This window comes from Somniosus microcephalus, chromosome 7 (genome assembly GCF_052327205.1).
Source record: "Somniosus microcephalus isolate GS21.2 chromosome 7, FLI_Smic_1.0, whole genome shotgun sequence".
Taxonomy (NCBI): domain Eukaryota; kingdom Metazoa; phylum Chordata; class Chondrichthyes; order Squaliformes; family Somniosidae; genus Somniosus; species Somniosus microcephalus.
This window is the reverse complement of record NC_140993.1, coordinates 152,247,016-152,272,451: the sequence shown is the minus strand read 5'-3', so window position 1 is coordinate 152,272,451 and position 25,436 is coordinate 152,247,016. Positions and strand designations below refer to the sequence as shown.

The 25,436-nt window shown below is 48.5% G+C and overlaps 1 protein-coding gene across 1 annotated transcript in view; it reads left to right on the top strand.

Annotated features, from left to right (window-relative positions):
- cpa6 (carboxypeptidase A6) overlaps positions 1–25,436 on the top strand; it is a 190,978-nt gene that overhangs the window by 7,325 nt on the left and 158,217 nt on the right. Inside the window, exon 2 of the mRNA XM_085993964.1 lies at positions 24,886–24,961. Coding sequence (XP_085850090.1) covers positions 24,886–24,961 — 76 coding nt within the window. The remainder of the gene's footprint in view (positions 1–24,885; positions 24,962–25,436) is intronic.

Below are 25,436 nucleotides of genomic sequence, written 5' to 3'. Positions count from 1 at the left end.
CTCGGCTGGAGGAGCGCGTGTGTGTGCTCATGGGAGCCCGTGTGATCGTCCCCACAGCGTGCGGTGTATCCGACCCTCCACTGCCCGGCAATGGTAAGGACCTCGCCTTTTGGCCCTCTCGCGTCGCACTGGCCCATCCGAGCTACCTCCTTTGCCACTGTCCCAGCAATGCGCTGAATCCCACCAGTCCTAACTCCCTCGCTGACGCCGTCTCCTCACTCTGAAGCTACTCTTGTGCATTCCTGCTTTCAGCTGGTGACGACCAGGACCCTGAGGCTGCCAGTGACAGCACCTCCGACCAGGAGGAGGAGGAGGAGCAAGCCGGACCTTCGGGGGAACAGTCACGTCCCGCAGGAGAGGAGGAAATGCTTGACACCTCCTCACTGGACGAGTGCCTGGAGGAACTGTCGCAGGGCAATGCAGCTTCTGGGACCAGTGGCGTCCAGCCACCCAGCAGCCGTGCGCGTGGCCCGCGGCCTTCCCCCCCAAAGGGGGGAAGGATCAGAGGGGAGTGCTGCTGCTCGGCACACTCGCCGTCACCAACGCGGCAAGGGTCCCCTAGTTCGGCCCCCTCCTCCCCAGCGGGAGAGTCGCGACTCCAGTCCGGACACCTTCACTTCGGAGGAGGTGCGGAAGCTCGATCAGATGGCCGACGACTCGGACCGGCGCCACACGGAGCTCATGAGCGTGGTGGGGCGCATGCCTGAGGCCATCGAGTCGCTGGCGACCAGTGTGCGCGAGTTCGGGGCAGCAACTGCCGCGACTGGCCGCATGCTAACTGATGCCGTCAAGACCCTGGCGGATGTGATGCGCGCGCACACCAGGACCACAGGGCCACTCACTGCTGCCACACGCGCTGTCTCAGGCAGGCATCGCCAGGGCAGGCGCCGCGCTGGACCATCCCAGCAAGCCGGCCGTCGGCTGATTGCTGCGGATCCTGCAGTGCGGGCCCGGCCGAGTGCCACCGCGCCACAGCACCAGCCAGCGCATCCCAGACGCCAGCTGGCCCACATTGCGCCATCCGTCGCCGCCATTCCCCCTCTGGGGCGTCGACGGCAAGCGGCTGCAGCTGATGGTGGCCAGGCTCAGGTGCGCCACTCAGCAGACGGCCCCTCGAGGCCCAAACGCCGTGTAGGCCGCCCCCCAGCGGCATCTGGCGGAAGGGCATCTGAGCCTCAGGCGCCTTCCCCCAGCCTCGCAGCAGCCACTGGGCAGAGCTTGCGAAGGAGCAGCAGGCAGGGCAGGGGAGGCAAAATGCTGGCCAAGGTCTCGCCCTCGCGGGCCACTCAGTAGAGGGTGTGGCCAGCTTTCCTTTAATATGGCGGTGGCCATCTTTATTTTGCCCATGGTTGTGCTTTTGGAGGGCTTTTTTTTTGCGTTAGGCCGACGTTGAGGCCCGGTTTCAATAAAGGTGGAGTGGCTCCTCCCCAGTTTGTGCGAGTGAGTCGTTTGTTGGGCTTTTTGTGGGGCCTGTTTATTGTTTTTGGGGATTCATGTGGGAAGGGCTTTTCATTTTTGTGCAATAAAAAATTATCTTTATTCATGCAGTCTCCATGGTTGTTCTTCTTAGTGTTTGTTGGCTTCGCCGGCTGAGGGCTTGCGGAGCGGCTGCATTCATCTTCCCTCATGGCCCCTGGCCATTCCCTGACAGGGGGCTTAGAAGTACCGTGTAATAAGGTGGCGTCGTGCGGCCCTTGGCCCTGGTCGCTCCCTCCTGGGAACGTACTCCTGCTCCTCCTCCTCCTCCTCATGCTCCTCCTGCTCCTCCTCCTGAGGTGCTGGTCCAACGTCAGGTGGCAGTGCCTGAGTCCTGCGGATAGCCAGGTTGTGTAGCATGCAGCAAACCACCACAAATTGGGAGACCCGGTCCGGCGAATACTGGAGAGCTCCTCCGGAGCGATCAAGGCAGCGGAACCGCTGCTTGAGGACCCCAATAGTTAGCTCGATGATGTTGCGGGTGGTTTGATGGCTCTCGTTGTAGGCCTCTTCAGCAGCGGTCCTGGGCGCGCGAAGCGGGGTCATGAGCCAGGTGCACAAAGGATAGCCTTTGTCCCCGATGAGCCATCCTCTTGGGGAAAGCTGTGCCTGGAACATGTCATGCACAGTACTCTGCCGCAGGATAAAGGCATCGTGGCTGCTGCCTGGGAAGCTGGCATTGACTGCCATGATGCGCTGCTTGTGGTCACATACCAGCTGCACATTCAGAGAATGGTAGCCCTTCCTGTTGCGATACTGCTCGCCATGCTCCCGAGGGGCCCGCAAAGCCACATGTGTACAGTCAATGGCGCCCTGCACCAAGGGGAATTCCCCGAGTCTGGCAAATCCCAATGCGCGCTGATGCTGGCTCTCGAGGGCCATGGGGAAGGAGATGAATTGGCTTCTCCTTCTGAACAGTGCTTCGGTCACGTGGCGGATGCAGCGATGCGCGCCGTACTGGGAGATGTTTGCTATGTCCCCAGCAGCGTATTGGAAGGAGCCGGTGGCATAGAAGTTCAATGCCACCGTCACCTTCACTTCCACCGACAGAGACGTCCTGCACCTGAGCTTTGGCCGCAGATCTCGGCGAAGCAGGTGGCAGATCTCTGCAATCACCTCCTTTCGGAATCGGAGCCTTCTAACACATCGCGCGGCACTCATGTTTAGGTAGGAGCGCTGCTGGCGGTATAGCCTGACTGGGTAAGGCCTACGTGGCCGACGCCTGTAGCCCCCTCTGCCTCTAGCCAGGGCTGCCCCTCTCACAATGCGTCTGCGAGCCCTACGGATATGGCGCTGCAGCTGCGCGTTGGCACCCCATGCAGCCCCCATCAAATCCTGGCAAACAGTCTAATTTCCAAATGGCCACTTGCAGCGCTATTGCCTGAGTCCAAAAATACCTGCCTCTTGCTGCTTGAAACCAGTTAGCTATCCTCCTTGTTGTGTCTCCAGAAATGCGTTGCACAAGACTGTTTTCTGAAAAAAGGATGGCCTTTATACTGGAGAGGACGTTCCCTTTAATTAGCGCCCCCCGGGGCCCGCGCTGGTTGTGTTGCGTTCCTTTTTCCAAACGCTCCGGCCGCCCGCCGCACAATGGGGCGGTCCGACTGAAGTTTGCAATCGGGGCGGCCAAAGGGCGTTGCACGAGGATGTGACGTCATTTTCTGCGCGCGCATCCGGGCGGGCGCTAAACTTTACGCCGGCGCTAACGGGCAACTTAATTTGGGGCGGAGCGCAAACTGCGCTGCGCCCGGGCGCTACACGCATAGCGCCCGGAAATCACTTCTCTTAAGGCGCTAACTGCTGGCGCAAGCTACTGAAAATCTAGGCCTTTGTCTCTAAATTCTTCCTCCTTTCTAGTTCTGCAGCCTCGAGTTTTTTCCCAGCAGAACGACGAGGGCGGTTGCCTCTTCTCGACGCTCGTTAACTGCTTCGGACGTATTGTTGCCGCAGGGTACGATCGGACTCGTCGCCACTGTAAAGTCTGTGGGTTGTTTAGTTAATTAATGCACAGACTCCAAGAGTAACTTAAAACAGGACTTTACTATTCGAAGGTCAGGGCGAATCTGCCCAATAACTCCTGGCACAACACTTATATACTGGTGTGGTCACCGTCGGTATTACCGTATACAGAAGCCAAACAAAGTAGTGCCACACCTAAAATAGTTCTCTTAAAGGTGAACGGTTACATACAATAGTTCTCTTAAAGGTAGACGGGTACATACACTACAGGCACCTTATCAAATGCTTTCTGGAAATCTAAGTACAGTACATCCACCAGTTCCCCTTTATCCATAGCACATGTTACTTCCTCAAAGAGCTCCAATAAATTGGTTAAACTTGATTTCCCTTTCACAAAACTATGTTGACTCTGCCTGATTACCTTGAACTTTTCTAAGTGCCCTGCTATAACTTCTTTAATAATAGTTTCTAACATTTTCCCTATGGCAGATGTTAAGTTAACTGGCCTGTAGTTTCCTGCTTTCTGTCTTCCACCCTTTTTGAATAAAGGAGTTACATTCGCTATTTTACAATCTAATGGAACCTTCCCCGAATCTAGGGAATTTTGGAAAATTAAAACCAACGCATCAACTATCTCGCTAGTCACTTTTAAGACCCTAGGATGATGTGCATCAGGACCCGGGGACTTGTCAGCCCGCAGCTCCAACAATTTGCTCAGTACCACTTCCCTGGTGATTATAATTTTCTTGCGTTCCTCCCTCCCTTCCATTTCCTGATTTACAGCTATTTCTGGGATGTTACTTGTATCCTCTATAGTGAAGACCGATGCAAAATACCTGTTCAATTCAACTGCCATCTCCTTATTTTCCATTATTAATTCCCCAGACTCACTTTCTGTAGGACCAACGCTCACTTTGTTAACTTTTCTTTTTTAAATATCTATAGAAACTCTTGCTATCTGTTTTTATATTTCTAGCTAGCTTTCTCTCGTACTCTTAATTTTTCTCTCCTTATTAATCTGTCATTCTTTGCTGTTTTTTATTTTCTGTCCAGACCTGTCACCCATCTTTGCGCAATTATATGCTTTTTCTTTAAGTTTGATACTATCTTTAACTTTTTTTAGTTAACCACGGATGGTGAGTCCTCCCCTTGGAATTTTTCTTTCTCATTGGAATGTATATATTCTGTGTATTCTGAAATATCCTATTAAATGTCTGCCACTGCCTGTTGACCTATCCGTTAACCTAATTTACCAGTTCACTTCAGCCAGCTCTGCTTTCATGCCCTTATTTAAGTTTAAAATACTAGTCTTGGATCCACTCTTCTCTCCCTCAAACTGAATGTAAATTTCAATCATATTATGATCGCTGCTATCTAGGGGTGCCTTCGCTATGAGGTCATTAATTAATCCTATCTCGTTGCACAATACAAGAAACTCTCGTTTAAACGGCATCTAAATTCTCATTCTCTAATTCTCTAAACGGAATTCTCTAATCGGCAAAATTCATACTCTGAAAACAACACCTCAATAACCGGAAATGTTGCCAAGTCAGAGTCCGAGTCTCCCGCGGTGGCCGAGTTATTCAGTGGGGGTAGTTCTCCAAACTGTCACTACTCGGCTTCTTGGCGCTGTCAGAAGTCTCTTCCGATCTGAACACCTCAATAACCGGAAATGTTGCCGTCCATTTAACACAGCATTCTGTAGGTGAGTACCCAATTATACTGCACATTTCTTGATTTTTTATTTTTGTTTGTTAAAAATAGCCTCGGTAGATATACCTCTCTGTTATCCGGAATTTTTAATCAACTGGCACCATCCCGGTCCCGTCGGTGCTGGATACGAAAGAGTTTCCTGTACCAAGTCTAGTATAGCCTGCTCTCTGGTTGGCTCCAGAACGTGCTAAGAAACTATCCTGAAAACATTCTATGAACTCCTCATCTAGGCTACCTTTGCCCATCTGATTTTTCCAGTCTATATGTAGATTAAAATCCCCCATGATTATTGCCGTACCTTTCTGACAAGCTCCCATTATTTCTTCATTTATACTCCATCCTACCGTGTGGTTACTGTTAGGGAGCCTGTACACCACTCCCACAAGTGACTTCTTGCCTTTATCATTTCTCATCTCTACCCAAACCGCTTCTACATCCTGTTTCCTGAACTTAGGTCATCCCTCTCTATTGTGCTAATACCATCATTAATTAACAGAGCCACCCCTCCACCTTTTCCTAGCTTCCTGTCCTTCCTAAATGTCTTGTACCCTTCAATATTCAGGTCCCAATCTGTCATCCTGCAGCCATGTTTCTGTAATGGATATCAGATCGTACTTATTTATTTCTATTTACGCTATCAGTTTATCTGTTTTGTTTCGAATGCTACGTGCATTCAGATGCAGAGCCTTTAGTTTTGTCCTTTTATTTATTTTTGTAACCTCTAGCCTTATCTGTTGATTTACTCTTAGATGTGTACTCTCTATCCCTCCCTGTCATGGTGTGTTTATCATTTCTCATATTAATACCTTTCTCTCTCACCTTGTCTCTACTCTTTTTGATTTACCACATCTTCCCAAATGTTATCCCTTGCCCCCACTATTTAGTTTAAAGCCCTCTCTACCACCCTAGTTATGTGATTCGCCAGAACACTGGTCCCAGCACGGTTCAGGTGAAGACCATCCCAACGATACAGATCCCACTTTCGCCAGTACTGGTGCCAGTGCCACAGAAATCAAAACCCATTTATCCCACACCAGTCTTTGAGCCACGCATTCATCTCTCTAATTTTATTTACCCAATGCCAATTTGCTCGTAGCTCAGGTAATAATTATTACCTTTTGAGGTTTGGCTTTTTAATTTAGCCCCTAGCTCCTTGCAGCTGGAGAAGAACTTGGGAGTGGGAGGGATCCAGTTGTCGTTGTCCACATAGGAACCAACGACATAGGTAGAACTAGGAATGAGGTTCTGCTGAGGGAGTTTGAGGAGCTGCGGTCTAAATTAAAAAGCAGAACCTCAAAGGTAATCATCTCTGGATTGTTACCTGACCCACGCGCAAATTGGCATAGGGACAAACAGACTAGAGGTTTAAATGCGTGGCTCAAAGAGTGGTGTGGGAGGAAGGGGTTTTTGTTCATGGGGCACTGGCACCAGTACTGGGGAAAGAGGGAGCTGTTCCGATGGGACGGGCTCCACTTAAACCGGGCTGGGACCAGTGTCCTGTGAATTGAATAACTAGGGCAATAGAGAGGGCGTTAAACTAATGAAGGGGGGGTGGGAGGATTCAGGAAAGAGTAAATTTAAAAGCAGCGAGAGAAATGTCAAGGCTCTAGAGCAGAGTTGCGTTTTGGGTAAAAATAAGCAGAGTGGGTCAGGAAGTGACCGAGAGAGTAACAAAGGTAATAAGGCATCCGTGACTAAGGTGACATCAGGGAAAAATAGAAATAAGTCAAAGCTAAAAGCACTATATCTGAGTGTGCGAAGCATTTGCAACAAAATAGATGAATTAATAGTGCAGATAGAAATTAATACGTTTGATCTAATAGCCATTACGGAGACGTGGTTGCAAAGTGGCCAAGGTTAGGAACTAAATATTCCAGGATACTTAACTTTTAGAAGAGTTAGGCAAAATGGAAAAGGAGGAGGGGTAGCCCTGATGATAAAGGATGGGATAAAGACAGTAGAGAGAAAGTATCTTGGCTGCGAAAATCAAGTAGTAGAATCAGTTTGGATGGTGGTAAGAAACAGCAAGGGGCAGAAAACATTGGTGGGAGTTGTTTATAGGCCCCCAAGCAGTAGTTGTAATGTAGGGAAGAGTATAAACCAGGAAATTATAGACATCATGGGGGACTTTAATCTACATATAGACTGGGCAAACCAAATTTGCAGCAATAGTGTGGAGGACAAATTCATAGAATGTATGAAAAATAGTTTTCTAAATCAGTATGTTGAGGAACCAACTAGGGAATGGGTTATTTTAGATCTAGCATTGTGCAATGAGAAATTAATAACCTTGTAGTAAAGGGGCCTTTAGGGAAGAGTGACCATAATATGATAGAATTTTATATTGAGTTTGAAAGTGATTTAGTCAAATCCGAAACTTGGGTCTTAAATCTAAACAAAGCAAACTACATAGGTATGAGGGGCGAGTTGGCTAAGATAGATTGGGAAACTACATTGAAAGGTATGATGGTAGACAAGCAATGGCTAGCATTTAAAGAATTAATACATAATTTACAACAAATATACATTCCTTTAAGGCACAAAAACCCCACAGGAAAAGTAGTCCAATCGTGGCTAATAAGAGAAGTTAAAGATAGTATTAGATCAAAGGAAGAGGCTTATAATTTTTGCCAAAAAGAGTAGTAAGCCTGAGGATTGGGAGAATTTTAGAATTCAGCAAAGGAGGACCAAGAAATTGATAAAGAAAGGGAAAATAGAATGAGAGTAAACTAGCGAGAGACATAAAAATAGACTGTAAAAGCTTCTGTATGTAAAAAGGAAAAGATTAGCGAAGGTAAACATGGGTCCCTTACAGGCTGAGACAGGGGAAATTATAATGAGGAATAAGGAAATGGCAGAGAAATTAAACAAATACTTTGTGACTGTCTTCACGGAAGAAGACGCAAAAAACTTCCCGGAAATAGTGGAGAATGAGGAACTGAAATTAGCATTAGTAAAAAAAAAATAGTATTGGAGATATTAATGAAACTGAAAGCGGATAAATCCCCTGGACCTGATGGCCTACATCCTAGGATTTTCAAAGAGGTTGCTATAGAGATAATAGATGCATTGGTTGTTATCTTCCAAAATTCCATGGATTCTAGAATGGTTCCCGCGGATTGGAAGGTAGCAAATGTAACCCCAATATTTAAGAAAGGAGGGAGAGACAAAATGGGGAACTACAGACCAGTTAGCTTGACATTAATAGTAGGGAAAATGCTAGAGTCTGTTATTAAGGATGTGGTAACAGGGCACTTAGAAAATAATAATAGGATTGGACAGAGTCAACACGGATTTGTGAAAGGGAAATCATGTTTGACAAATCTGTTGGAGTTTTTTTGAGGTTGTAACGAGCAGAATAGATAAGGGGGAACCAGTGGATGTGGTGTATTTGGATTTTCAGAAGGCATTCGATAAGGTGCCAAACAAGGGCTCATGGGATTGGGGGTAATATACTAGCATGGATTGAGGATTGGTTAATGGACAGAAAACAGAGTAGGAATAAACTGGTCATTTTTGGGTTGGCAGGCTGTAACTAATGAGGTACCGCAAGGATCAGTGCTTGGGCCTCAACTATTCACAATCTATATCAATGATGGGAATTGTCCTATGAGGAGAAATTGAGTAGACTAGGCCTATATTCTCTAGAGTTTAGAAGAATGAGAGGTGATCTCATTGAAACATACAAAATTCTTAGAGGACTTGACCGGGTAGATGCAGGGAGGATGTTTCCCCTGGCTGGGGAGTCTAGAACCAGGGGTCATAGTCTCAATAAGGGGTTGGCCATTGAGGACTGAGATGAGTAGAAATTTCTTCACTCAGAGGGTGATGAATCTTTGGAATTCTCTACCCCAGAGGGCTGTGGAGACTCAGTCGTTGAGTATATTTAAGACCGAGATCGATAGATTTTTGAATATTAAGGGAATCAAGGGATGTGAGGATAGTGCAGAAAAGTGGAGTTGAGATAGAAGATCAGCCATGATCTTATTGAATGGTGGAGCAGGCTCGAGAGGCCGAATGGCCTACTCCTGCTCCTATTTCTTACGTTCTTAGTGCATGCAAATCAGGGTCCTCTGTACACCAGTGCAGTTTTGCTGAACACTGGGCACCAGGTGTGCTGTGCATGTTTCTCAACAGTTTATGCCGGGCAGTGAAGAGGAAGAGGTCCCAAAAAAAGTAAGTGGAAAATTATTTTTATGGAGCAGGAATGCTCCTCCCATCCTGGACCCACCTTCCTGCTCGCGAGCTGCACGAGGTAATGAGGCCCATCCATCAAAATAGACTTGGCCTCTCTCCGGCTGGCCAGCGTTAAAATCTACCCTGATAATTATTAATATCCCCCATGCTAATTGTGTTAAAGCTTGTAGAAACCATAATGGATGAAAAACTGATTGCTAATTTGGTTTCAAAGCAAACAGTTGATTTGTGACACTTTCAGTATCATAACTCAAACTGAGTGTTTCTTCCGATGCTCAGCGCATTTGTCACGCCTTTGAATAGTAAATGATGAAACAACTGTGAAGTTGCTGACTTAGTTCTCCAGGGATTGCAAATTATCTTCAAGGAATTCAACTTCTTGGCTTCATAGTCACATTTGATCTGTGTGAGACACATTTGGCAACAAAAACTGGTATAAGAATTGGAATCCTTACTCATTCCTTTTCACTTTCAGCAACTTCAGTGTTCTGCTATGACTGCCCAGTGATATAATGTTGTTTATATGCAACATTAAAAGAAACTCTTTCTCAATGACTCAGTTCATTTTTGGACCACACTGAGAGTTGGTTCACTAATAAAATTCAAGTGGAATTGATTCCTCAAAATAAAAGTACCACTTAACGAAGAAAGATTAACATTTATATAGCACCTTTCACAACCTCCGGACATCCCAAAGCGCTTTACAGTCAATGAAATAGTTTTTTGAAGTGTAGTTATGGTTGTAATGCAAGGAAACGCGGCAGTCAATTTATGCAATTTATGTCCCACAGCCAGCAATGAGATCAATACCAATGATAAATACTGTTTTAGTGATGTTGGTTGAGTGATAAATATTGTCCAGGAAACCAGAAGAACTCCCTGCTCTTTAAATAGTGCCAAGGGCTTTTTTTTTTACATCCACCTGAAAGGGTAGACAGGGCCTCCTCGATTTGACAGCTCATCTGAAAGGTGACACGTCCGAGAGTGCAGCACTACCTTAGTACTACACTGAAGTTTCAGACTAGATTATGTGCTCAAAACCCTGGAATGGGGTTTGAACCTATGACAGTCTGAATCAGAGGAAAGAGTGCCAACACTGAGCCAAGGATGACACCTTACTTGGAAGAGGAATGCAACACAATTCCAAATCAATTTTATCTGAAGGGGACTAAAAATGTTTGTTGAGAGTAGGATTGCGGGTTTTATAGATGCATTTTGCGATGGGTAATGTCGGCGAAATATAAGCGTTCACCGTCATTATCCCTCTGAAACTGACCGTAACTTCAGGATTTAGCCAATGCGCATCTAAACGCAGAAATCCTGAAGTTGCGGTCAATCATTCACTGCTCCGACACAGGCTGCGCTGTGGAACTCCCAACTCCCATAACCGGCAATCAGTGGAATTAACGAAAACTTTAGCTTTGCCACGCTAATATCGTTGTTAATTACCCCATTAAATGTTAAGCCTGGTTGGAATAGGTGTAATTGGGGTTTTAACAGCATATTGACTGCTAAACAACCGTTCTGGCCCTGAAAAACTAACTTTTATATTTGTGGAATGTCATTATATCTCCATTATGATAAAAATTACAATTTAAAAATTTTTTAAAGTTTGTTCTTGATATTTCAGCTTCTACCTTAACCCTATGTGTATGTCCCAATCTTTATTTCGCTCTCTGTAACATTTTTAAAAAGTGCAGATAATCAGTGCTTTTCATTTCCTGGTTTGCTGCAATTTTCTCCAGCCCTATAAGCCTCTCCAGCCCTATAAGCCCCCCCCCCCGAGATATCTGCGTTTCTCTAATTTTGGCCTCTTGAGCATCCCCGATTTCAGTCGCTCCACCATTGGTGGCTGTTGTTAGATCCGTGTGTTAATGGAGACACGGAATGCAGGAGTTGATTTAACAAGTGTTTACTGAACAAAGTCTGGAGGTGAACTAACAACACAAGACGCTACACAGGCTTATATACCCGAGTGGTCACTACTGGTACTACAGTATACAGGGGCTTCAAAAACATAGTTCCTCTTAAAGGTACATACACTACAATTCCTCCCCTTTTAGATAAATAGTACATAACATTTTAAGTAATCATTAAATAACATTTTTACAAGAACAATAATATACACATTTGCTGAAGTTAATCAATTACAAATTCAGTCTCTCTGGAAGCCTCCAGACTCGGTCCGGATAACGCCTCGGTGGTGTAGTAGGTTCTTTTGGCAAGGTCGATTCGGCTTCAATGCCAGTGTCGGGTTCATCTGGTTCCAGTATCACCGGATCGGAGGTAGATACTATGGGTATCTCTGCTTCATCACTAGGCGTATAGAGTTGTGGTGTAGGTTGTCCTTTTTCGGACGACTGTATGATCTGGTCAGCATGGCGCCTTATTATGCTTTCTCCAATGTCCACGGTATACATCAGTGGTCCTAGTCGTGTGCAAATAGTTCCAGGCTGCCATTTCTCGGTACGGTAGTCCCGGGCCAAAACTGGTTGACCTATCTGGAAGGTTCTAGTTGGCCTTTCATTCATGCTTTGAAATTGTCGGTTCTCTACGTCCCTTCTGACGTTTGGCTTGACCAAATCCAGCCGGCATCTTAGTCTTCTATTGAAAAACATCATGGTGGGGGTTTGGTTTGTAACCACATGTGTTGCATTCCTGTACACAAACAAGAAGTTATCTACCTTATGTTGTAGATTTATGTTTTCATTACCCATGGCCTTTATGGCCTTCTTGAAGATCTGGACAAACCTTTCAGCCAATCCATTGGTGGCGGGATGGTATGGGGCGGACGTGTAGTGCTTAACCCCATTGTTTTTTAAGAACTTCCTGAATACTTCGGATACAAATTGCAGTCCATTATCAGAACAGATCTGTTCCGGCAGCCCATTCCTGGCGAATATGGTCCTTAATACTGTGATGGTTTTTTCCGTGGTGGTGGAGGACATCTTTACTACCTCCGGCCACTTGGAGTGTGCATCCACTGCAATTAAGAACATTGGCCTAGAAATTCAGTTGGCTGCGCCAGCCGTTAGCGCCTTAGGAAGAGTAGATCTCGAGCGCTAGGCGCTTAGCGCCCGGGCGCAGCGTGATCTGCGCCTCGCCCCAACTTCAGTAGACATTTAGCGCCGGCGCAAAGTCTTAGCGCGCGCCCTGCTGCGCGCGCAGATCATGACGTCATTTCCTCGTGCAACGCCCTTTGTGCGCCCCAAACCGGAACTTCAGTCGCGCCGGCCCATTGTGCGCCGGGCGGCTCTAATGACTGTGGAGTGGAACGGTGCACAGCCGAAGCGGGCCGCGGGGAGCGCAAATTAAAGGGCACTTACCCTGCACTATAAAGGGCAGCCATTTGGCAGCAATCACTCTTGTGCAACGGATTTTTAGAGAGAGACCAAGGAAGGGAGCTTACTGCTTTGGCCCAACACTAGGACAGGTATTTTTGGCTTCAGGCCAGAGCTTTGCAATTCGCCTTCACTGATATCTCATTGTTTGCCAGCATATTATAGGGGCTGCATGGGGTGCCAACGCTGAGTTTCAGCCTTATGTCGGAAGGGCGCGCAGACGCTGTGTGAGAGGGGCAGCCCTGGCTAGACGCAGAGGGGGCAACAGGCGTCGGCAACGTGGGCCTTACCCACTCAGGCAATACCGCCAGCAGGTCTCGTATCTCAACATGAGTGGCGCGCAATGTGTTAGGAGGCTGCGATTCAGAAGGGAGGTGGTTGCAGAGATCTGCCAGCTGCTTCACAGAGATCTGCGTCCACAGCTGAGGTGCAGGACGTCTCTGTCGGTGGAAGTGAAGGTGACGGTGGCTCTGAACTTCTATGCCACCGGCTCCTTCCAATCAGCTGCTGGGGACATTGCTAACATATCCCAGTTCGCCGTGCATTGCTGCATCCACCAGGTCACCAATGCCCTTTTCAGAAGGAGACGCCAATTCATCTCCTTCCCCATGACCCTGGAGAGGCAGCAGCAACGTGCAGTGGGATTTGCAACAATCGCGGACTTCCCCATGGTGCAGGGCGCCATTGACTGCACGCATGTGGCTTTGCGGGCACCTGTGGACCATCCCGAGGATTACCGCAACCGGAAGGGCTACCATTCCCTCAACGTACAGCTGGTGTGTGACCACAGGCAGCGCATCCTAGCTGTCAATGCCTGCTTTCCAGGCAGCAGCCACGATGCCTTTATCCTGCGACAGACTACTGTGGCTGACATCTTCCAGGCACAGCCTCACCCAAGAGGATGGCTTATCGGGGACAAAGGCTATCCTTTGTGTACCTGGCTCATGACCCCGCTCCGCGCGCCCACGACCCCTGCTGAAGAGGCATACAACGAGAGCCATCAAGCGACCAGGAACATCATAGAACAAACAATTGGCGTCCTCAAGCAACGGTTCCGCTGCCTGGATCGTTCCGGCGGATCTCTGCAGTATTCGCCGGAGTGAGTCTCCCAGTTCGTGGTCGTTTGCTGCATGCTGCACAACCTGGCTATCCGCAGGGCTCAGGCACTGCCACCTCACGCTGGAGCACCACCTCAGGAGGAGGAGGAGGAGGAGGAGGAGGAGGAGTACCAGCCCAGGAGGGAGGCAGAAGGTCCAAGGGCCGCCCATCGGCGGCTTATTGAACGTCACTTCTAGGCCCCCTGTCAGGGAATGGCTTGTGCCAATGAAAGAACATGAATGCAGCCGCTCCGCAAGCCCTCAGCCGCTTAAGGCAACAAACACTTCAAAGATCAATCATGGACAATCTGAATAAATAAAAAGCTTTATTGAACAAACTCAGGGCCCTTCCCACATGAAACCCAAAAACAGACAAGACCCCCAAAAAACAGTCACACACATGAATCACTCCCACAACCTGGGGAGGAATAACAAAACATTTAAACAAAAATGGCCTTCATCCTCGGCCTTAACAAAACAACCATCCCCAGAAACAAAACAACCATCGCAATATAAAAAAACATTTGTCCACACCCTCTACTTTGTGGCCCGCGAGGGCGATTCCTTGTCCAGCCTTTGGCGGCCCCTGGCCGCCCTGCTGCTGCTCCTCAAACCGTGCCCAGTGGCTGCTGCAAGGCTGGGGGAAGGCTCCTGAGGGGCACATGCTGTCACGGCAGTTGCCCTTGGGGGTCGGCCTAGACGAGGTCTGGGCCTCGAGGGGCCGGCTGGTGAATGCTGCAGCTGTGGCTGGCCAGCATCAGTCGGACCAGCATCTCGTAGCAGCTCCACTGGGGGAGTGACAGTGGCGGCTGGAGGAATGGGGGCAAGCTGGCGGATGGCAGGCGGCCGGTGGTCAAGTGACACACTGGCACTCGCCCGGGCCCGCACTGCAGCATGCGCTGCAATGTGCCGAACGACAGACCGCTGTGCTGCTACAACGCGGCGGGTGTCCTGGCGATGCCTGGCTGATGCAGCGAGTGTGGCATCAGTGAGTGCCCGTGCTGCCCTGGTCTGTGACCGCATCAGACCAGCCAGTTACTGCACGGCACCACTGATCACCTGCCCACTCGCTGCGTGAGCTGCCCCGAATTCCACCCAACTCGCTGCCTGTGCTACCCCGAATTCCAGCCGACTCGCTGCCTGTGCTGCCCCGAAATCGGCACGACTCGCGGCCTGTTCTGCCCCGAATTCGGCACGACTCGCGGCCTGTACTGCCCCGAATTGCTCCAAACTCCTGGCCTGTGAGGCCCCGAAATCGGCCACACTATGAGCCAGGGACTCGATGGCCTCAGGCATCCGTGCCACAACCCCCATGAGCTCGGTGTGCCGGCGCTCCGAGTCCACGGCCATTTGATCGAGGAGGCGCAGCTCCTCGGAGTTGACCGTCGCCGGACTTGAGGCCGGACTCTCCCTCTGGGGAGAAGGCCGCCGAGCTGCCCGACCCTTCCCGCGTTGCTGGATGCCACTGGGCCCAGCAACTACACCCCTCTGGGAAGAAGCCCGCTGAGCAACCGCACACCCCCTGCGTTGCTGCACGCCACTGGTCCCAGGAGCGACACTCCCCTCCGACACTTCCCCCAGGCTCTCGTCCACGGAAGACGTGTCCCCTACATTGGCATCCCCTGGCGCGGGTGAGGGTTCCCCTGATGGGCCGCGTTCCTCTTCCTCCTCCTCCTCCTCCTCCTCTTCCGAGGGGCTGTCACTGGCAGCTTCAGGGACTTCCTCCTCACCATCTGAAAGCAGGAAGGGACGAGAGTAGCTTTAGATTGAGGAGAGGGCGTCAGCGAGGGAGGCATGAGTGGTGGCATTCAGCGCATTGGTCGGACAGTGGCAAAGGATGCAGATCTGATGCGCAAGTGGGACGAGAGAGGTCCAAAAGGTGATGTCCTTACCATTGGTGCCCAGAACAGGGTCGGCATCTCCACTGGCAACGGGACCAATCACCCGGGCTCCCATGAGGCGACCCACGCGCTCTTCCAGGTCAGTGAGCTGCTGGATCTGGGGACCGCCTCCCCCGGTCTCAATCCGGCTCTTCTGATTGTGGGCCAGCTTGGCCTGCAAGAGAAAGGACGGCCTCTAAGTACAATGTGTAGCCCTGATCTGGTGTGCACTGCCTCCCATGTTCGAATAGCTTGGCCAGTGTGTAGCCCTGATCTGGTGTGCACTGCCTCCCATGGTCAAATAGCTTGGCCAGTATGTAGCCCTGATCTGGTGTGCACTGCCTCCCATGGTCGAATAGCTTGGCCAGTGTGTAGCCCTGATGTGGTGTGCACTGCCTCCCATGGTCAAATAGCTTGGCCAGTGTGTAGCCCTGATCTGGTGTGCACTGCCTCCCATGGTCGAATAGCTTGGCCAGTGTGTAGCCCTGATCTGGTGTGCACTGCCTCCCATGGTCGAATAGCTTGGCCAGTGTGTAGCCCTGATCTGGTGTGCACTGCCTCCCAAGGCCGAATAGCTTGGCCAGTGTGTAAAGTGCAGAATGTGCAATTGATGATCATGCCAGTCCCATAGCTGCTGGATGAGGGCTGGCCATGAGGGCTTTCAGGTCCCTTTGCCCATAATGTGAGGTGCACATGCAAGGATGAGGAGGACACTGAAAAGGGTACTCACCCTGACAATCCTCGTGAGGTCATTGAACTTTTTTCTGCATTGGACAGAGTTCCTGGGGACCTCGCTGTTGGCTGTCACCCTGATGGCGACCTCCCTCCAGGCTTTCCTGTAGACGCTGGTCGCAGGCTTCTTCCCACTGTCCGGGAACAAGACTTTGCGTCTCCTCTCCAAAGCCCCAACCAGCAGCTTCAAATCATGGCCAGAGAAGCGCTGCGCTCGTTCACGGGCCTTCTGCATCTTTCCCGGCGCTATTTCTGTTCACCAGCAGTGTTTGGGCCTAGCTGGAGGGCTGCAGTGTCCAGGGCGTCGCAGCAGAAGGAATCGACCCTTCCCCCTTTAAGAGCTGGCCGGCGCCAGGGTGTCTGCTGTCAATCAAGAAATGGCCGCACCTGCGCTGCGCCCGGCCTTGGCGGTTTCGCTCAGCACCGCCGGCTTTGCGCCTAAAGATAGTTGTGCAACGCCAGTTTTAGCGCTCGAGCAAACTCTTAGGGCGAAGCTACTGAATATCGGCGAAGTGGCCTCGACTTTGCGCCGGGCGCAAACTTTAGCGGCCGCCCGACTTTTCCGCCCCAAAAGTGGCTATACTGAATTTCTAGGCCATTGAGTCCATAAATGGACCAGCAAAGTCGATATGTACCCTTTGCCATGGAGATGAGGGCCACTCCCATGGATGTAGAGGGGCTTGTGGTGGGGCGTTTTGGACCTTCTGGCATCCTAGACAGCTCTTGGTCATTTCTTCGATGTCTCCATTGATACCTGGCCACCACACAAATGCTCTGGCTAAGTTCTTCATTTTCACTCCACCCAGATGCCCCTCGTGAAGCTCCTTTAGCACTCTATCCTTGAGTTTGGGTGGAATCACCACTCTGGATCCACACATCAAGGTTCCTCGGCACACTGACAGCTGTTCTCTTCTTTGCGAGAATGCTGGCAACAGTGGTTCGCCATGTGCTGGCCATCCCTTCACCGTTAAATCGTAGACTCGTGAGAGAGTCGGGTCATTTCGCGTTTCCTTTTCAATGGTAGAATTTGTCACCGGTAGATATTCCACTATGGTCGAGTGGAATATCTCCACTGGGTCCACTGTAGGCGCCTCTTCCACCGTTGGCAACGGTAGGCGCGATAACCCGTCAGCATTCCCATGCTGTTTTGTTCCTTTGTACTCTATGTCATATTGGTGTGCCCCTAGGAAAAGGGACCACCTCTGTAGCCTTTGCGCTGTCATAATGGGAACGCCCTTTTTAGGGTTGAATATGGAGACGAGGGGTTGATGGTCAGTCAACAAGGTAAATTTTTGTCCGTGTAGGTAATGGTTGAATTTCTTCACCCCCCACACCAGGTTGAGTGCCTCCCTGTCGATCTGGGCATAGTTACGCTCAGCTGAGTTTAATGAGCGTGACGCAAAAGCTATCGGTCGCTCTGAGCCATCAGGGAATCTATGCGATAATACCGCTCCCACGCCGTAAGGGGATGCATCGCACGCCAGTCTGATTGGCAGTGATGGGTTGTAATGAGCCAACACTTCCCTGGACGTGATCAAGCCTTTGCATTTATGGAAGGCACGTTTACAGTCTTCGCTCCATTTCCAAACTACTCCCGTTTGTAGCAGTGCGTTAAGCGGGTGCAAAACCGTCGGCAAGTTTGGTAAAAATTTATGATAGTAATTTACTAATCCCAGGAACGACCTTAATTGTGAGACATTTTCAGGTGCTGGGGCCTTTACGACCGCTTCAATTTTTTCAGGTGACTTATGCAACCCTTCTTCGTTAATGAAATGGCCACAATATGATATTTGTTTCTGGAAAAATTCGCACTTGGGGCGATTTGCTCATAGGCCCCGTTCTCTCAGCCTCGTGAGCACCTGCTCCAAGTTGGCAAGGTGCTCGTTGTCATTTTCTCCTGTTACAAGGATGTCGTCTAGGTAGCATTGAGTCCCCGGAATCCCTTGCAGGACTTGCTCCATAGCTCTTTGCCAGATAGCCGGAGCTGATGCCACTCCGAAAACCAGTCGATTGTACTGGTACAGGCCTTTGTGTGTGTTTATCGTGAGATACTTTTTAGAGGCCTCCTCAACCTCCATCTGTAGATATGCCTGTGCTAAGTCAATTTTGGTGAAACGTTTCCCTCCGGATAGTGAAGCGAAAATATCTTCTATCCTCGGAAGAGGATACTGTACCGTGTGAGGAACCGGGTTTACAGTCACCTTGAAGTCCCCACAGATGCGAATTTTTCTCTGTTCTTCAGATTTATCATTATTCAACGTTTTCTTCATGACCGGGACGATGGGTGTTGCCCACTCGCTCCAATCTACCTTGGATAACACACCTGCTTTTTCCAAATTCTCCAGCTCTGCCTCGACGGCTGGACGAATTGCGTATGGCACCGGCCTTGCCTTAAAAAACTTGGGAATTGCCGCATCTTCCACTTTTATTGAGGCGGTGGCGCCTTTCAGGGTTCCTAGTTCCTGTTGAAACACTTCTTTGGCGTTAGCCAAGATTTCTTTTAATCGTCCAGGTATGACGTCATCATCGTTTTTTTTCTTACTGGTCACCGTCAGTGCCTGAATGGAGTGCCAGTCTAAACTTATCTTTCTGATCCATTCACGTCCCAACAACGGTGGACCACCATCTTGCAGAACGTATAAATACAACTTCTGTATTTCCTTGCTGTTGTATACAACAGGCACCCTTATTTTCCCTCTGGGGTATACTTTCTGCCCCGTATATGTCTTCAAGACAATGGATGTGTCTTTCAAAGGTATATGCGGAAATAGCCGCTCGTAATCCCGTCGACTCATGACAGTCAGAGCTGATCCTGTATCTAGCTCCATTTTGACTGGGGACCCCGCTATCGTGAGGGTAACCCAAATGGTCTGGTAATCTTCTTTGGCAATTACATTATGTAATTTGAGACAGCTTAGTCTCTTGTTTCCGGAGTCGCTATAGCTCTTCTGGTCTTCGGAGCTACTGTCCGTCATCATTTGTACCTTTCTGTACTTTTCCTTATTGACCTTTTTACTGTCAGCGGATTTCTTTCCAGATCTGCATACACGTGCAATGTGTCCCATCTTTCCGCATTGCCTGCATGCTTTGTCCTTGAACCAGCAGTCCTTCTGGTCATGGGTGGATCTGCTGCAGCGATAACATCTCTCGAAACCCCGTGTCATTTCATGGGTGCCGAAGTCCTGTGGCTTTTGCTGTATCTCTGCAGCTCCTCTTGCTGCTGCTTCGTATGATACAGCCACACTGAAAGCCTTGTCCAGTGTCAAATCTTTCTCAGAAAGTAGTCTTTTCTGTGTTCCTTCGCTTAGGAGACCGCAGACGAATTTGTCTCGTAGAGAATCTGCCAGTCCTGACCCGAATTGGCAGTGCTTTGACAGCTTTCGTAATTCGGTGAGGTAATCAGCGTTACTTTCATTCTTGTGCTGATTCCTCCTGAAGAATTTGAATCGTTCCGCTATCAGCAGCGGTGTTGGGTTTAAGTGCTCCTGTAAGGTATCAACAATCTCATTAAAATTCTTGTCCATCGGTTTGGCTGGAGTGATCAAGTTTCGTAACAGCCCGTATGTCCTTGCACCCATCAGATTTAGAAGTACTGATGCCTTTTTATCATCCGCTACCTCATTCGCTTTGCAATATACCTCCACTCTTTCCACATATGTGGTCCAATCTTCTATATCACTATCGAAAGCAGTAATATTGCCAGTCTTCGGCATCTTGAAAATCTAAAATGGCGCTTCCGCGCTTTTCTTTCTTCCCCGCCGAGTTAAGATGGCGCCTCCCGCGCTTTCCCACCGCTGCCGCTGCTGCCAACGCTGTTCTCCGCGGTTCCCATTGCGACCTGCAGCTTTTCGCCGTATTTCTATTTTTTTTTAATATATCGCTTCAATATTCTCTCCGTAATTGAAGAACCGTTCCCGTCGTGGAGCGGACCCTCTGGGACTTTCCCCTCCCTCTGCTCGGTCCAAACGCCGGCCGCGCCCTGAGTGCTCCACCCTCTCTCTCTTTGCTTCTGCTTCCCGACTCGCTGCCCGGCCCCCGTTGCAGAGCCACCCGATCGAGCTGTAGCCCGCCGCAGCCCAGGAAGGATCAGTGCACTACCTGCCACCAGCCCGTTTAGCTGGGGAAACCACAGACTGGAGACCAAGCCTGGCCCTCGTTTTCGAGTTTCTTCGACTTATTTTTTTTTTTCTTGCTTCTGGCTTCGACCTTCGTCTGAGGAATCGATCCCCTTGAGGTGCTGCCGAATTGCAGGTAAGTTCGTTTCTAACTCGTCGCCACTGTTAGATCCATGTGTTAATGGAGACACGGAATGCAGGAGTTGATTTAACAAGTGTTTACTGAACAAAGTCTGGAGGTGAACTAACAACACAAGACGCTACACAGGCTTATATACCCGAGTGGTCACTACTGGTACTACAGTATACAGGGGCTTCAAAAACATAGTTCCTCTTAAAGGTACATACACTACAGCTGTGCCTTCAGCTGCCAAGGCCTTAAGTTCTGGAATTCCCTCCCTAAACCTTTCCGCCTCTCTACCTCTCTTTCCTCCTTTAAATACTCCTTAAAACCTACCTCTTTGACCAAGTCTGCCCTAATATCGCCTTATGCGGCTTGGTGTCAAATTTTGTTTTCTAACGTTGCTGTGAAGTGCCTTAGGACGTTTTGCTACATTAAAGGTGCTATATAAATGCAAGTTATTGTGGAGTTTATATGACTTGCACTTTTCCTTTTCAAACATCTCTGCGATAGTATCATTACCAAAGAGCTTCTCTTATATACCTTATCTAAAATCAGAACTTTTTAAATCCAGGTTTCCCCTCCTTACTTGAAAGATGATAGTCTTTCAAGATTTCCCTCCTTTAATTTAATCCTTTCCCTTATGTTCTTATTTTAGTGTTTTATCTCAGTTGCACGCAGGTACACATAAGTAAGAAGTTCAACTGCTCCAATTAGGCAGAACATAAATAATCAATGCAACATTTCAAATGTAAAATTTTACCTGTCTCATCTACTCACAATTTAGATGAAATTTAAAAGGGGTGCTGCAACTTAAAGGTAAGTGGCCGCAAAGAAAGCAAAAATTCTTGCAGCCTTTTGACATGCTCAAAAGGCAATTAAACTTGTTGGAAACCTTTGCCCAGAATGAAGGGGGAGAGGGGAAAGAAATACCAGGCAAAAATGAAATAAATAGAAACCTAATGTGGAGTCATGAAACATAATCTATGGGTAAATAACAGCAGCTAAGCACCTAACCCCATGTTTCATGGTTGATAAAGTGAATGTTATAATGCACGAGGCAGGTGTAAGAAGAGTTGCCCTGTTTGGCACTCCAGGATGCACACTCCATAGGATAGCTTTGTGAATGTCTTGAATAAGCCTGAGGTATAAAATGTAAGGCTCACGTGACTTTCACACTGGCAGTGCCATACTTGTACTGGAGCTTGGACGCCAGTCAGATTACAGAAGGCAGCATAACTTTGCCAGTGCCTCCTTTTTATAAATCGGAGCCTTTGGACATAGAGTTCCTGGGACAACAACAGAAAATGCTGGAAAAACTCAGCAGGTCAGGCAACATCCGTGGAGAGAAATTAGAGTCAACGTTTCGGGTCGAAACCCTTTTTCAAAACTGGAAAGGAAATAAAATAGATCGAAGGCAGGGCTGCGATAGAACAAAAGAGGTGAAGAGGTATTCAAAACCAGACGAGATGGTAATAGGACAGTGGAGACAAAAGACGGCTCAGATTAGGTGTGAAGTGTACTGGCAGGATGAGAGACAGCTGCCATGTGGGAGAGAGAAAAAAGTGCGGGGGGGGGGTGAAGGGAAGGCCCAAAACAAAGGGGTGGAAAAAAATACAAGTAAAAATGTAATAGGGGCCGAGGTTATGATCTGAAATTGTTGATCTCGATATTGAGTCCGGAAGGCTGCAAAGTGCCTAATCGGAAGATGAGGTGATGTTCCTCGAGTTTACGTTGAGCTTCCGTGGAACAATGCAAGAGGCCAAGGACGGTGAGGTCCGAGTGGGAATGGAGCGGTGAATTGAAATGACAGGCGACCGGAAGCTCGGGGTCACCCTTACAGACTGAACGGAGGTGTTCCGCAAAGCGGTCACCCAATCTGCGTTTGGTCTCCCCAATGTAGAGGAGACCGCATCGTGAGCAGCGAATACAGTATACTAGATTGCAAGAAGTACAAGTAAATCGCTGTTTCACCTGGAAGGGGTGTTTGGGGCCCTGGACAGTGGGAAGGGGGGAGGTATAGGGGCAGGTGTTACATCTCCTCCGCTTGCACGGGAAGGTGCCAGGCGAAGGGGAAGGACTGTTGGGGTGATAGAGGAGTGGACTAGGGTGTCTCGGAGGGAGCGGCCCCTATGGAATGCTGAAAGGGGAGGGGAGGGGAAGATGCATTTGGTGGTGGGATCACTTTGGAGGTAGTGGAAATGGTGGAGGATGATCCGTTGAATGTGGAGGCTGGTGGGGTGAAAGGTGAGGACAAGGGGAACCCTATCGTGGTTCCGGGAGGGAGAGGCAGGGGTGAGGGCAGAAGTGCGGGAGATAGAATGGGCACGGTCAAGGGCCGTGTCAACCATGGTAGAGGGGAATCCTTGGTTGTGGAAAAAGGAAGACATGTTGGAAGCACTGGTGTGGAAGGTGGCATCATCTGAGCAGGTACGGCAGAGACGGAGAAACTGGGAGAATGGAATAGAGTCCTTACAGGAGGCGGGGTGGGAGGAAGTGTAGTCCAGGTAGCTGTGGGAGTCAGTGGGCTTGTAGTGAATATTGGTCGATAACCTACCCTCAGAGATGGAGACGGAGAAGTCGAGGAAGGGAAGGGAAGAGTCAGAGATGGACCATGTGAAGGTGAGGGAAGGGTGGAAATTGGAGGCAAAGTGAATGAAATTGTCTAGTTCGGGGCAAGAGCAGGAAACGGCACCGATACAGTCATCAATGTATTGGAAAAAGAGGTGAGGGAGGGGACCTGAGTAGGACTGGAACAGAGAGTGTTCCACATATCCCACGAAAAGGCAGGCATAGCTAGGACCATAGCAACACCTTTGATTTGGAGGAAATGAGTGGAGTTAAAGGAGAAGTTGTTCAATGTGAGAGCAAGTTCAGCCAGGCGGAGGAGGGTGGTGGTGGATGGGGACTGGTCGGGCCTCTGTTCAAGGAAGAAGCGGAGCGCCCTCAGGCCATCCTGGTGGGGGATGGAGGTGTAGAGGGATTGTACGTCCATGGTGAAAAGGAAGCGGTTAGGGCCAGGAAACTGGAAACTGTTAAAGTGGCGGAGGGCGTCCGAAGAGTCGTGGATGTAGGTGGGAAGAGACTGGACAAGGGGAGAAAAGATAGTCGAGATAGGAAGAGATAAGTTCCGTGGGGCAAGAACAGGCTGAAACGATGGGTCTACCAGGGCAGTCCTGTTTGTGGATCTTGGGAAGGAGGTAGAAGCGGGCTGTGCGGGGTTGGGGAACTATGAGGTTGGCGGCCGCGGGGGGAAGATCTCCAGAGGAGATGAGGTCAGTGACAGTCTTGGAAACGGTGGTTTGATGTTCGGTAGTGGGGTCATGGTCCAGGTGGAGGTAGGAGGAGGTGTCGGAGAGTTGGCGTTCCTGGGACAAATCAATTTACGTGTACTTTTGTGTTTGAGTGAGTGGGCAACAGTGGGTGGGTACAGCTCTCCTGTGGTGCAACCTTACCTGCCTGATACTCCTCTGTTGTTGCTGCTGCTCTTCTTTCAGGAATATAACCCGTAGGGAAACCCATTGTCCAAATTTATGAAGATATAAGCAAAATACGGCAACTGCACAAAGCTTTTCACAAAGGCATCTGAACGACTGGGCAACAATTGTAAACTTTTTTTTTTACATAAGAACGTTTATAAATTATCCTTCAAAGACTGTATTTTCCCTTCCTCTGTCCCTTTTAAATCAAAGCTTCTGTATCCTCGTAATCCTGGACGCCCATTTTGCATGGGCATATTGATAATCCAGTGTAAATGCTGGGAAACAACGCGGACATCAAAATGACATCACCTCTGCTGCATTATTGTAAGGAAGTGATGATCTCTTTCTGGCAGGAGCTTCCTGCACTTGTCATAATGCTCAATGGAAATGGTCATTATAAGTAGAAATCAAGTGCAAGTGATCTGTGCCCATATTTACACCCCATTACTCTCTGATTGCATTAATTTGAGGTATAATGAAGCAGAAAATAGGGGCCAAACTGAATTTGTTGTCATAATCTCCAGAAATAGTCGACATTCTGGATGATTAAAATAAATAACCACATTGTGGGAAACAGATATATTCTACAGGAATATTTTTTTGTAAAAGTACAATATTTAAATTACTATCTACCATAGATTTAGTGACAATAAAAATGATAATCAAAATATAGTTTGAAAGATACAGCATGTTTAACAAAGTTTTGTTATGCTGCATGTTTGAAGAGAAATTTACAACAAAAATAAACTTGCTTTTTTTTAAAAAAAACTAGAGATCAAGTAATTCGATTAGTTCCAAAGACTGAACAGGAAGTGGAAGCATTAAAGAACATCAATGAACAGGTCAAGGTAGGTAGCTAATTTTTCATACTTTTTATTACTAAATCCTTAAGAGGAAAAAAAAATCTTTCAATATTGGTATTGTGCTTCTAACATTGATTTTGCATAATCGGCTAAGAGATAGATTTGACGATAGTGCATAGTAATAAAGAGGACTTCATCTTATGCACATAAATATCCATATACTCTAACAAGATTTAAAATAAAGAAAATGTAATAAATATAAAATTAGAAATGCTAGTCCGTCATTTATGGTGCCGCACACAGGGAGTTGAGACCAAGTGTAGTGAAGCAGGATTAGAGGACAGGGGATCATTGGAACAGGAGGCACAATCGCAATTCAGTCCCCATTTTGAAGTTCTACATTCTGTTTTTAATTTTAGATATTAATTTGATTATTTTATTATTAATCAATCTCATGGCTGAGAGCAAGTGCTATTTTCAGGTCACGAAGAGTTAGAGGTTGATGGGGGATAATTACAAC